Genomic DNA, 13,595 nt, shown 5'->3' with positions numbered 1-13,595 from the left:
GAGGGTCTTCAACGTAGCCTTCGGGTTATCAGTTTAAAACAAATTTGAATGTCTTCTTGCATCAATATTTCATCGTATTCTAATCGTTACAGTTAACTCTCCCTTACTCGATATTCCGTATCTCGATATCGAGTTAGAGAATAGTTTATACTTGAGCATCATCAATGATGATTCATGATTCATGCATGTCCATGGACATTTTTGAGAACTTCGATGAATAATTCTTACATAAGTTACCGAAAACTTTCAAAAAGAATCATGTTTCAAGTAAACTTGTACAACGCAAACGGCAACGGCTCTGGGTATAGCTTTCTGGAAACTTGTTTTCTGGGGAATGTTATAGAATCGTTAGAGTTACTATTACCAACACTCACCGTTTCGTAGAAATCCAAACTGGCCTTGAAGCGTTCCTTCAAATCGTCGTTGACGGCTGCCCTCCCGAACACCCGACCCAACAATTCACTCAGAGCCGCCGCATCCTGGCTCAGCTTTTCCGGCGGTGGTTGCTCGCGAACAAAATCGGCCAATCTAGGAAACTTCTGCCTGTGATGGCCGAGCGTGGAGTGAAAGTGTCGAACCTCTTCGTACTGGATTACATCGTTCCCGCCCAAAGTGGCCAACAGACGCATCTGCTTGAAGCTCAGGCCCAAGTTTCGAACCAGCTCCACGCGGTTATACTGCATGGTGTCCAGGGTTCCGAAATTGATATCCTTGGCCGACCAGTACTGCCAGAAGCCCTTGTAGATCATGAAGTCGGTATCGTTCGAAATGATGGCGATCGCTCCAACCTGATTCGCGTAGGCGGCCAGTTCCTGGTCGCACTCCCTCGCCACGGATACCATCAGCTCACCGTACTTTGTTGCTATTTGCCGGTTCGGATATAAAGTATTGTTCGGTATAGAATGCTGCAAGCGATTGACGATCCAACCCAGATCCGAACCACGATCCACGGCATTGATGATTTCGAGCATTTTGTGGTACTTCTCGTCCTGTCGCTTGACCCAGGTGTCGTACTTGGTCTCCTGGACCGGTCCATCGTAGAAGAACACCAACCTGGCGCCTAGGTTCACGAGCTTGGTGAAGAAGTTCTCCAGCAAGTTGGCCACCTGGTTGAATCGTCCGCCACACAACAATCCACGCAGATCAGCAAGATTCACCGGACGGTACAAGGACATCAGGTCTATGACTATAACCGGTGGGGCAGGATTCGGTCCTCGTGTCCGGGCATATTTCCTGTTTGAGATTAGGGTAAGTGTACCAATTATGGATGCAATATGTCAACAGTATGGATACAAATCAGATTTAGCTTGCGTGGGCGGGCTAAAAAGACCTCTTGAGCCCTATTCTAATGTTTATCCAGATTGAAAAATCAATTTTCTAATTAGGGGCGATCTATTAATTACGTAAGACAATTTTCGGGGTTTTTCAACCCCCCCTCCCCCTAAGGTAAGATTTTTTGTATGAAAATTAAAAATAAATTGTATGGCGCGTAAGAAATCTCAAACCCCACCTCCCCCATAAACCCTTACATAATTAATGGACAGCCCCTTACGTGGAGTAAGTGAAAAGTTCCTTATTAGAGGTTGTATTTGTGTTTGCTCTTTAATAGCCATATGTTATCCGAGGTTCGCTATTATCATAGAAAAAACAGAGCGTGCTGAATGTTCAAAAACAGTTAACTCAAAGCATTGAAAGGTAATAACGAGTGTTCAATAAAAAAAAATAGATTTTTTATTGGATAATATAGTATTTTTGTTCAATTTAAAAGATGTAGTATTCAAGCACCTTTGCAGATAAATTTGAGAATACTTTTTTTTTCTTTGTATTTGTCGTTCAGACACTTACCCTGTCTGAACCGGGTTTGGTCCATCTCGCCAATTTGAGAATACTTTATCGAAAAACAACATAACTAGAGTACCCTAGAGTCATAATTGGCATATCTACCCTAACACAGTTGGGGTCATTGAAATTGAAACTCACTTAAATGCAACTTACCGGATTTCGGCCTCGATGTTAACTCTGACGAAACCGTTGTGTACTTCATTGCAAACGTACGTTTCCAAATGGCGAACACCCATGTTGTTGTTGATTGGATTCTGAGCGATTTATTTCATTAAAATTGAAGATTCCAAAAAGTGGCACTCGAAATTGCGCTGAATCTGAGACGAACGATATGTCTTTGCTTTTGTCACTACGACTGGCTAATGTCGAATTCGTTTTTGAACCCAGGTTGGAACTGGCGCAACCCGTTCTGAATCACAGTTTCAACCCCAACCCGATTCAGGTTCGACCGAACTACAATTTGCTTGACGTTTGTTTGTTTATGTGTTGATCACCGACCCAGTTCCTAAAAACGAAAACGACATAAGTCCAGGGTTGGCCCATCTCGCTAAACAAAAAAAAACGGTCGAATGTTTGTAAACAGTTTTTGACAGCTAATCAGCTGTTTATGAACTACAGCCATCATAGAGGTCCCCAAGCAAATCGCCACGAACACCAACGCACAATCAATCTTACACAAGTCGATTTCCTCAGAATGAAAACGTATCGATGTTTGTTTGATGTTATTGAGCTTTCGGTCAACGGCAGGCCAACAAGGAAGTGGTTGTTTTGCAGCAATTCTGTTTATATTTGGATTCTCACAGCAAACAAAAGCAATGTTGTGACAATTCTCACAGCAAACAAAGAAAATTTTGTCAACATTGCACTACTACGCAGGCAACTGGATTGGTCTATAAGCCATGTTGACATTTCAGCTCGCAATTTCAAATTGATTAGTCAGTCTACAAGATGAATATTGGTCTGAAAAAGTATCACTATCCAGGTTTTTACGAACGCTAATGGCTACCGCAATCAGGCGCGCTTTCTGGTAGGGATCAGTCGACATGACGTTTGGCTTGGATCTGTTCAATATAAAACGACCCAAGCCAAACGTCAAATAGGCTGAACCCGACCAGAAAGAGAGCGTGTTTGCGGCAGCCATCAGCGCTTTTAAGAGAGGAGTCTGGAATCTGCACCACTTCCTGCACTTCGATGGGACCTTCATCGAGATCTAGCTTGACCAATCCTTTCGCGACTGATATCATGCTGCCGTTGTTTGCCGTGCCTACCTGATGCGCCATAGGTAGTCGCTCAACGAATCCATTGCCACTACGAGACATGTGGCACGTGGCACCAGAATCGAAGTACCATTCTTCACCACTTACCTCACCCATCGCAAAAACGCTGCACAAAGCTTTGTCAGACGTTCTCTGAGGGTTTTGCTTCTGTGGACATTTCGCGGCAAAATGTCGTCATTCTTCGTCGTGCCACCGTTGCTGCCTCATCGTCTCCTAGCCTGGTTGAAATACAACGCACCATCTGCGCTGCCATTCTTTGGCCCATTTTGCAGCTTAATCTCTTGCAAAATTTTTGCCTTTACCGCGTCCGACGTCAACGCAGTACCCGATGCTTCGAGCCCCATAATCATGGGTTCATAATGCTCCGGAAGTCCCATGAGTAACAACGCAGCCAGCCATGAGTCGTCAACCTTGAAGCCGATTCCCGCAAGTTTATGTGCCGTAGACATCAGCTCGTCGACATACGATTCCACGCTGCCGCAGGCATCCAAACGAATTGAAGTTAGCTTCCTCAGTAGGCCGATTTTCCTGGTCAAATCGTTGTCTTGGAAAGCGTTCCGCAGTTTCTCCCAGGACTCTTTGGCGTTCTTTGCGTCCTGAACCAGACTGTAATTGGTCGTCTCCAGGCTCAAGCAAATTGTGGCCAACGCTCGCAAACTAACCTCTTTGTTCACTTGGTGTCCTTTCGGTGGCGCTACCGCGTACCCAGGGTTGCCACATTTAAATCTGTATATTTTTCTCCAATTATCTGTATTTCTGTATCCTAGAAAAAAATATCTGTATTTTAAATCTGTATGCCTAAAAATTGAGATAGAAGTTGAATTTATGCGAGAAATTCATGAAAATATCAATCACTTGTAACTACATTGCGGGATTGTCACATCAAAGATTAAATTTTAAGGTTTTCAAAAATACGAATTCCAATTTTTCTTAAAAATCTGTATAAATCTGTATAATTTTGGCCGAATTCTGTATACAGAATCTGTATATCTGTATTTTTCCACAAAATCTGTAATCTGTATATACAGATTCTTGGTCACAAATTATTCGAGAAAATCTGTAAAATACAGATAAATCTGTATATGTGGCAACCCTGCGCGTACCAAGTGCCTTCGCGAATGAGTGTCATTTTCATCGCGAACGCTCACGTGTTGAAATTTTCACGCCCCTTCAGCTTCTCGTTGATGGGTAGTGCAACCGCGTCACGGTGTCTTTGTGGAGTAATTTTATTACAAAAAAATAGGTAAGTCTGAAATTTCAAACTAAAAACAATTAGACTTTGCTCTTTCATTTGCGACCAAAATCAAAATTATCGGTCGGGGGGTCCAGAACATTTTTTTTTTATTTTGTGTGAAGTATTCATGGATATGTGTAAACATAGATACGGGACAAACTGCAAGATCAAACCATTTGAACACCTTGGCTTGGAAGGTAAAGTTGTTCTTGCTCAAAAGAGCTGTAATAAGCATATATGACATATGATATACGCATAATTGCAAAACTGTCTCAAACGTCATTTTAGTTATTGTCCACGAAAAACCTTGAAAATCGTACTTAAATTAGTCATAATGATGTAAGAAGTTATTAGGAAATATTTTCAATAGGTGAAGATGCATCGATATCAAACCTCGAATTTTCAAGAGCTTGTTTGTAGATTTGTATCTTGAGAACCTGACAACCTTTTGCGTTGAACATTTTATTGATTAGTCGCCACCAGCGAGTGACCAGTGAGTTACCGGTTGTCTGCTTCTCTAGACTTGTGCTTTTGAAAATTCGAAGTTTGGCTTCTATGTATATTCACCCATAAAACCATTGATAACCGAGTGTGTAGCTCGTTTTTATTAAGCAGATAAACGGACCAAAATAAAAACTGCCACCGCTGGGAGACAGAGGAGGATTTTCTCTTCATCGTAGCATTGTGAAATAAAGTGTAAATACATTCGTTTGCTCAGTAATAACAAGCTATGGCTTTTAGGACGAGATCATTAATTATGCGAGATTTCTCTTTTTACTCAGATACAAAAGTGACTTATCCGCCTTTCAAACAACACAATTTCAGTTATAGAGGGCTTCGCATGTGATAAACCTAGTTATAAGGCATGCAATATACTTGCCCCATGGTGCTGCAAAATACGCTAATTTGGATGGTATTTGAGAAGTTTCAAATCTTATATTTTTTATGTTATTTAATGGCACAGTGCTTATGAAAAGATCCGAAACTTACATCATGAGGCTAAAATGGGTTTGGGATTTTTGTACTTGTTTGCAGTACTATAACCCCATATTAACCCCTCTACCGGCAGCTTCATTTTTTCAAAATATTCAAATCGCGATAACTTTTTTGTTTCTCAATATTTTTGAAAAAAATTTCCTCAACTTCTCAAAAAACTCTCTTTTTTCAGAATCTGTATCGGTTTTGAGCATTGGTCATCTATATTCGGAGATATTCCTGTTTTTGAGCAACGAGCTTGTATGTTTTTGGTACCACTCTAGCCGTAACGAGATCTTGAAAACTTCTTAAAACATCATATTGAAATTTTATATGGGAAGTGTCGGTCCCCCAAGGAACACCGAAATATTTTTAAAACCAGTTGACCAATGGTCAATACCGACATAGATTCCAAAGTAGAAGAGTTTTTTGAGAAGTTGTGAAAAAATGGTGGAAAAATATAGAGAAACAAAAAAGTTATCGCGAATTAAATATATTTTTGTGCTGAAAACATGAAGCCGCCGGTAGAGGGGTTAAGCTAAATAATAGCAAACAAACTCATGAATATCTCTTCTGCTAGGGTAAGTGTACCAGTTATGGCCATAGTGGTTCCCTATTTGGCCATACGTGATAACTTGAATGTTTATATTTTTTTTTATACCAATTCATTTATTTAAGGCTCAATCGCGTTTAACGCTTTACGGAGCCGAGATTCATTTTTGTACTTTTTTACAATTGTTTAACTTCTTAAGTACCAAGTTTAGTTCGGGTTGGAGCCAGGGTACTCGTGGCAACTCGAGGTTAGTGGTCACAAATATTTTTAGGAAGGGCTAGGTTGGGATTGGGTTACAGGGTTCTTTGCAGCTCATCCGGGTGGTATTTCATGGTTGCTCGTTTGTCGTATCATGGCGTATACCAACTTCATGTGGGTTTTCGATTGCCGGATGGCCAGGAACATCAATCCAACACAAATGGGACATAACACAGAGAGAAAAAAAACTGGGGAAGAGAACACAAGAGAATTAAACTTTTATACAACACAAGCGAAGATAATCGTAAAGCGACAACATGTAGACGAGATCGCGGGAGCCCAACACATCTCTAACTGAAACATAGGGTTGTCTACCTCGGGCCGCAAGGGTATCCAAAAGTTGTGCTCTGGAGGCGTCCATATCCGAGCACTGCCAAACTACGTGATCGATGTCATCATAACCGGAACCACACCTATTACATATATTGCTTAGCGCGAGGTTAATCCTGTGCAAATGTGCGTCTAGCGAGTAATGGTTGGCCATAAGTCTTGACATCACGCGAATGAAATCTCGACTTACATCCCAACCTTTCCACCACGCTCGCAAGGATACTCTAGGGATTATGGAATGTAACCACCGTCCCAGTTGGTCATTTAGCCAGTCGCTTTGCCAACCGTGAAGAGAACTTTGACGTACTAAATGAAACAATTCATCGTGTGAAATTCTTCTATCATATATCTCACCTTCCTCAGCGCCCACCTTTGCGAGAGAGTCCGCCTTCTCATTGCCATAAATTAAGCAATTGAGGGGACCCATACAAAGGTAATCTTATATGATCTTTCGACCAGTGCACACATCTGCTCTCTTATTTTTGTAAGAAAGTAAGATGCATGCTTTACAGGTTTCATCGATCGGAGTGCCTCAATAGAACTGAGACTATCCGAGAAGATGAAGAAGTGGTCTGCGGGCATGTTAGAGATCATCCCCAAAGCGAAGTTGATTGCTGCCAGCTCAGCAACATAAACCGTGCAAGGTCCTGAAGTTTTCGGAAGGCGGAAGAGTTTTCATTGAAGACACCGGAAGCCAGTGGATCCATTTATACGTGACCCGTCAGTGAAATATCTCCTGTAGGAATCGACATTCTGGAACTTTCTGTTGAAAATACGTGGAATAGTTATACATCGAAGTTGATCTGGAATTCCATGAATAGCTTGTTTCATGGACAGATCATATTCAACAGAGGCACTGTCATTGGTGAAGCGTACACGTGGAGGGTTATAACATGGAAGGCTAATGTCAGATGACATGTAGTAGAGATAAACTCTCATGAATTTTGACTGAGTATTCAGTTTAAGCAATTCTTCGAAGTTTTCGATGACGAGTGTGTTGCTCACTCCACACTTAATAAGTATTCTTAGCGAGAGCTCCCAGAATCGGTTCTGTAGCGGTAAAACCCCTGCCAGAACCTCTAGGCTCGCATTATGTGTTGAGTGCATACACCCTAAGGCGATACGCAAACAACGATATTGAATTCGTTCCAATTTAATCAGGTGGCAGTTTGCTGCTGAGAGAAAACAGAAAGAGCCATACTCTAGAACAGAGAGAATTGTTGTTTATAGATTTTTATGAGGTCTTCCGGGTGAGCACCCACCATGTTCCGGTAATAGGGTCCTAAAGCCCTGTCCAATTTTAGTACCAAACGCTTAAGTTTAGGTCAAAAACAAATGTTTACTCAATTTTTAATGTTTTCCTCGGTTTAAGCCCAAAAAACATTTTTTTTTATGATTTTTAGATTTTGGGGTCTATTTGTAAATCGAGCAGATCATGTGACTCGTCTGAGCTCATTGTCGATCAAAGTAAGCATGCATATTTCAGATGTCACCCATCGACTCCCATAGTAATCCAGTCACATAGAGTGACAACTGTCGATAAATTCGAGTGACAGTGCCAAGTCGAGCGAAATTTTTGGTCGACAGTGTCTCCAGTCGAGTCGTTTTTGATCGACTCGACTTATAAAATAGGGCCTTTGTCTCACCCCTTGGTTTAAACTCAAATTTGGGTATATTTTGTTTTCCGTGTCCCTTCCGAAATGTCAGAATCTATCTGATAGGAACAACTCCAGTGTTAAAACTATATGCCCTGTGGCATTTTGTCGAAACAGTGAATGTCAAACATGATCACAAGTGTCAAAACCGAAACCGAAAAACCATTTTTCGAATTGAAGTTTAAAAATGTTAAAGCCGTTATTTGAGCTGGAAAAATAGCTAAAGTAGTTGCAAGAACATGCTCTTTCGTATTATTAAATAAAAACAAGAATTCATTAAACATTTTAGGACCCAATTGTTCGTAGAAAATTGATCCTTTGTTGGCATTTTTCTACCAAATACTTAGTATGGATTCGCCAAGTGCATTTTGAATCAAACCAGACCCCAAGATATTTTGAAGTCAAAGACTGATCGATGTCTGTTCCCAAAAGCTTAAGCTTTAGTTGGGCTGGATTCCGCTTTCTAGAAAATACGACCAGTTGAGTTTTTTGCGGTGCAAACTCGATTCCTAAATTTGTAGCCCAAGTGGATAGATTATCAAGGGAATTTTGCAATGGTCTTTGCAAGATGTCGGCTCGTGGGCCCTTAATAGAGACCACAGCATCATCTGCAAGTTGTCTAAGCGTGCATGGTTCTTCCAAACAGTTGTCAATATCTTTAACATAAAAATTATAAAGCAAGGGACTTAAACATGAGCCTTGGGGAAGGCCCATATAGCTAATTCTGGAAGTTGTCAGTTGACCGAGAGTGAAGCTCATGTGTTTTTCTGACAACAGATTGTACAAGAAATTATTCAATATTCCAGGTAGTCCACTATTGTGCAAGTTTTCTGACAATATTTCTATGGAAACCGAATCAAAAGCGCCCTTAATATCCAAGAAAACCGAAGCCAATTGCTCCTTGTCCGCAAAGGCTAGTTGAATATCTGATGAAAGCAACGCTAGACAATCGTTTGTTCCTTTGCCCTTGCGAAAGCCAAATTGTGTACTGGAAAGCATGTTGTTTGATTCGACCCAGTGATCGAGTCGGGATAGGATCATTTTTTCTAACAATTTCCTTAAACATGATAACATAGCGATCGGGCGGTACGAATTATGATCAGACGCTGGTTTCCCAGGCTTTTGAATAGCTACTACTTTGACCTGTCTCCATTCAGGTGGAACAATGTTGTGCTCCATGAATAAGTTGAACAGGTCAAGCAACCGTCTTTTAAGGCTGGTTTACAGTTCGGAAAACGTGTCACGGGATTTTGTCCCCCATGTGTTTTAAATGGGAGCGGGATTTGGAAATCCCGTGACGGAATTTGAGCATGACAGTTTTCCTGAAGTGTAGACGCTACCGCGGGATTTGCACTGAGAAGGGAAATGAAACTCTACACAAACTTTCCCGCGCGGGAACAATTCACTTTGAATTGTTTCCGCGCGGAATTTGAAGGTTTGCGATAAGTGATTTCGGTGCAAATATTCAAAATGAGTTCAACTCTCACGCCGAGGACCTGGGATCGAATCCCATCCCCGACATAGTCACTTATGACGTAAAAAGTTATAGTGACGACTTCCTTCGGAAGGGAAGTAAAGCCGTTGGTCCCGAGATGAACTAGCCCAGGGCTAAAAATCTCGTTAATAAAGTCAAACCAACCAAAATGAGTTCAACTCAAGTTGGTTGAGTTTCATGCTGAGCTGGATAATGTTCTGCGCCAAATGCCATTTATGGAGGGCATGCAGTTTTGGCTTTAGCAAATCTTAAACAATAATACATACTGAATAATAACTGAAATGTAATGAAACTTGAACGGAAAATAAAAGACAATCGTATTATAAAACATTGTACACATTTTAGAATTTTAACTGATATCTACCAACAACTATGGAAAAAATATACGACATATTAAGCATATAACAAGTGCGGAAATGAGAATAAAAGTGCAGGAAAACACCAACCCGGGAATAAAAATATACCAGACCGGGGATAAAAGTGCGGGAATACACCAGACCGATCATTGAATCGGATTACATCGGTAATCCCGCACTTTTATTTACGATTTCGCAATTATAGGGGGTTTAGTTAGGCACTGACACGTTAATACTTCTACAGGCTCTGTTTGCCCTTTGAAGGAAGCACCACACTAGACAACGGGCTAGCATTCAACGTCGTGGCACAGACGGAAAACGTTCCTCTCGAAAAGTTGTTCGGCCTGAGGCGGAATCGAACCTTAGCAGTTAAATTTGTTTTCAAATTCTAATACTTATCGATTTTAACGTAAATTAATTCAAGATTGGTACATGTTTATATTTATTTCATTTCAAGTTAGTCTTTAAATGGTTCGTCGATTTCGTTTGCTATAGCAATACTGCATATGTTTAGTCTAAAATACAGTGTTGAACGGTTATAGAGTACACTACAGCACAAAGCTCAGTGTTCATCATATCAATGGAATGGATCATTGAAGATAGTTTTTGCCAGTGCTCACCGCATCAAAACAAAGGCGCCACTGTATATGGGATTTAACATTGTGACAGCATTGCTGTTCTGTCAAACACACAAAGCTACGGTGGCGCTATCTATGCTTTCCATAGCGGCCGTTTTGGTTATTTTAATGATCCATTGAGTCCCTCAAATTTGTAATCGGATTTTTACTCTTAGGATACGCTGTCGATCTTAAATTATTTGTTAAAGCTTTCCAATTAACTTTATTTTCTCTGGCCGTAGTTCAGTTTAGTATATGTTCAGTTTTTATAGTATGTAAAGCTATTAATTCAACAATAACGGAATTATGTACTTAATGTTAACTAACTGTGCACCATTTAGGGATTTCTGCTGAAACGTTTAAGTATAATAATATACATCTATGTAAAGCTATTCTTTAAAGGCAATTAGCGCGTTCAAACTGAAACGGTAATATGTCGATATTGTTGAAGTATTCAGTCAATTTACGTCGAATAAAGCTTCCAGTTTCATGAGGGCGTCCACGTTTTTGTCCATTGATCTGATCCATCTGCTGAAACGTGCGCCATTCTCCCTCAATAAGCTTTCCATCTCTGTCATAACGGTCCACTACTTTCGCGTATGAAGCATTTCTGTTCAGTAAGAAATTATGAAGCGCACAGCAAGCAGCAACGATGAGCTTCACCTTGTCAGGAGCACAAAGAAATTCTGATCTAAGGCATCCCCAGCGCATCGACAAAATCCCAAATGCATTCTCTACAGTACGCCGAGCACGCGAAAGTCTGTAATTGAAAACCCGTTGATCGTTGTTAAGTTCACCGCTTCCATAAGGTTTTATTGTACGCCGGGTTAAAGGAAAAGCATCATCAGCTATGAAGAAGTGCGGCATGTCAACACCATTGACTGGAGCATCTGGTGGTAGGTTCAAAAATGGATCGTCCTCTAGTATGTGTTTCCCGAAGTCAGTCCTTGAGAAAACATTAACATCGCCATCTGCACCGGGCGATCCAACATCGATAAAAGTGAATTCATAGTTTGCATCACTTGCTGCCATTAATATGATACTATGATACCGCTGTAACGAAAAAAGAGTGTATTATATTAAATTATTGTAAACTGTTGGGAAATACATTTTAAATGATAAACTGTTTGATCATAAAAAATAGTAATACGCAAAACATTGCGTTGATATTATTATTAATTTACATTTTACTATCAATTATTATATTGATAGAAGATATATTATTGCCGTACTCGAAACACATATATTATTTGAAATGATAAAACATCAGGATATATTCTAGTAAAAAGTATATCAATACTGTCCGCTCATTTAAGTTATTTTATATTCTTATCATCAAATCAATAAACTCCAAAATAGGGTCCTGTTTCAAGTATAACTTTAATATGAATTCAAAAATAATTGAAATGAATGTTATCTCACATCAATTATTTAGAGGTATGTACAGCATAGTGCAGGGTAGTTTGTTGTAAAACAAAGTTCGTAATTCGATGTTTCTCGCAGACAAGAAATTGACCTTAAAAAATGTTACGCAACTAGGGTTGTTATGCTTTGAAAAAAAAATTCTTTAGCGGACTTTGGGGCAAGTGTGCCATAGAGACAAGTGTGCCACCCCTGCTTTTTATAAAAACTACTGTATATATTTTCTCTTTGAGCTTAACAATATGTTCCGTTATAGTTCACAGTACAATGCCAAAAATATGATGAAAATTGCTCTATTTTTCACGTATTTACATCGACTTTTGCAAAAACAACCAACAATTTTAAGTGGATTTTTATAAGATTTCGTTGTTTCTAAATAGCATGGTAACAGGTAAATTATTAACATATTTTTTTAACGTACTGTACATCGTAAAACTTTTCACATGTGTAAGTTATTGTGGCATTTGAACGAAAAAAGTATTTAGTTTTACATACGAAATCCAGTTTGGTTGAAATGTATACTTATTGGGGCAAGTGTGCCACCCATTTGGTAAACAAAAATTGTTGAAGTGTAATTTATAAAAATGTAAACATCATCAACAAAATTATAACAATAAATCAAAATGAGGCACCAGTAGTAGTTTCTGAAGTATACTTACTAGGGGAAGAACTGACATGTTTGCCCCCCAAAGTGATTTTTTCCCTAAAATACTCAATAGTAACATGTTTTTAAGCTTATTAATTTCCGTTTTATATATACATCAATATTTTACCGTTATTTAGTGCTGATCTAGTGTAATATTATACATATTTGCCGTAATACAAAGGTAATACATATAATGTATTGAATTGAGACAAAAATAACCAATTTAGTTATTCGAATTGAGTAATAGAGAGTTACGCATGTTTTGAACCTTGTTATAAAGCATCCCCTTATCACGGTAAACTTAAAACTATTTTTCAAATTATCGACAAGCGTCTGCTTTGTAAGTAATATGAATAGGAAATAAAGAAAATTTTATTACAAGTAGAATTACATGCGATAATCATTCGGTGGCCGTCTTGCCCTATATGGGTGGCACACTTGCCACATAGTGTCGAAAAAAAGGTTATTTTGGACGATATTTGAGTAGCTCCAAAACTAATACTTTTTGAAATTATTTTGTTTTTAAATGGCACAGTGGTTATGAAAAGATGTGAAACTAATATCATGAGGCTAAATTGATGGATTTTATAAGCTTTAGAGAAAGTTAGAAAACAATTTGCTTAAGGTGGCACACTTGCCCCAAATTCCGCTAAATGCTGTTTTTAACGAAAGTTTGGTTTACATTGATTAAAACTAACAACTTACAAGAGTTTTGAAGCTATGAAATAAAATTTTTTTGAACGTTAACCTTTCTAATGCATTAGAAAAAGTTATAAATTATGCATTAAGGGTCAAAAATTACTTATGACTTTGAGATGCTCTCAAAAATCCATTTTAAACCGATTTTTGTTCTTTTGGCTGTAGGGAGAGATCTCCCAGTACCGGACAAAGTTGAAAAATTGAAAGTCATGGTCCAATCAAGATGGTGTATTAGA

General features: G+C 39.2%; 1 protein-coding gene across 1 annotated transcript; it reads right to left on the bottom strand.

The window, feature by feature from the left end:
* Window positions 1-248: 248 nt before the first annotated feature.
* Window positions 249-2,262, bottom strand: LOC110680950 (constitutive coactivator of peroxisome proliferator-activated receptor gamma-like). The gene is made up of 2 exons (XM_021856731.1): window positions 1,996-2,262; window positions 249-1,233 (listed from the first exon to the last, which is right to left on the bottom strand). Exons 1-2 carry the CDS (start codon window positions 2,076-2,078, stop codon window positions 264-266), a joined length of 1,053 nt encoding a protein of 350 aa, XP_021712423.1. The 5' UTR covers window positions 2,079-2,262; the 3' UTR covers window positions 249-263.
* Between the last annotated feature and the right edge of the window lie 11,333 nt (window positions 2,263-13,595).

This window comes from Aedes aegypti, unplaced genomic scaffold, assembly GCF_002204515.2.
Source record: "Aedes aegypti strain LVP_AGWG unplaced genomic scaffold, AaegL5.0 Primary Assembly AGWG_AaegL5_hic_scaff_2154_PBJ_arrow, whole genome shotgun sequence".
Lineage (NCBI taxonomy): Eukaryota > Metazoa > Arthropoda > Insecta > Diptera > Culicidae > Aedes > Aedes aegypti.
The sequence above is the reverse complement of the archived record's forward strand: the minus strand, read 5'-3'. Positions and strand labels throughout refer to the sequence as shown.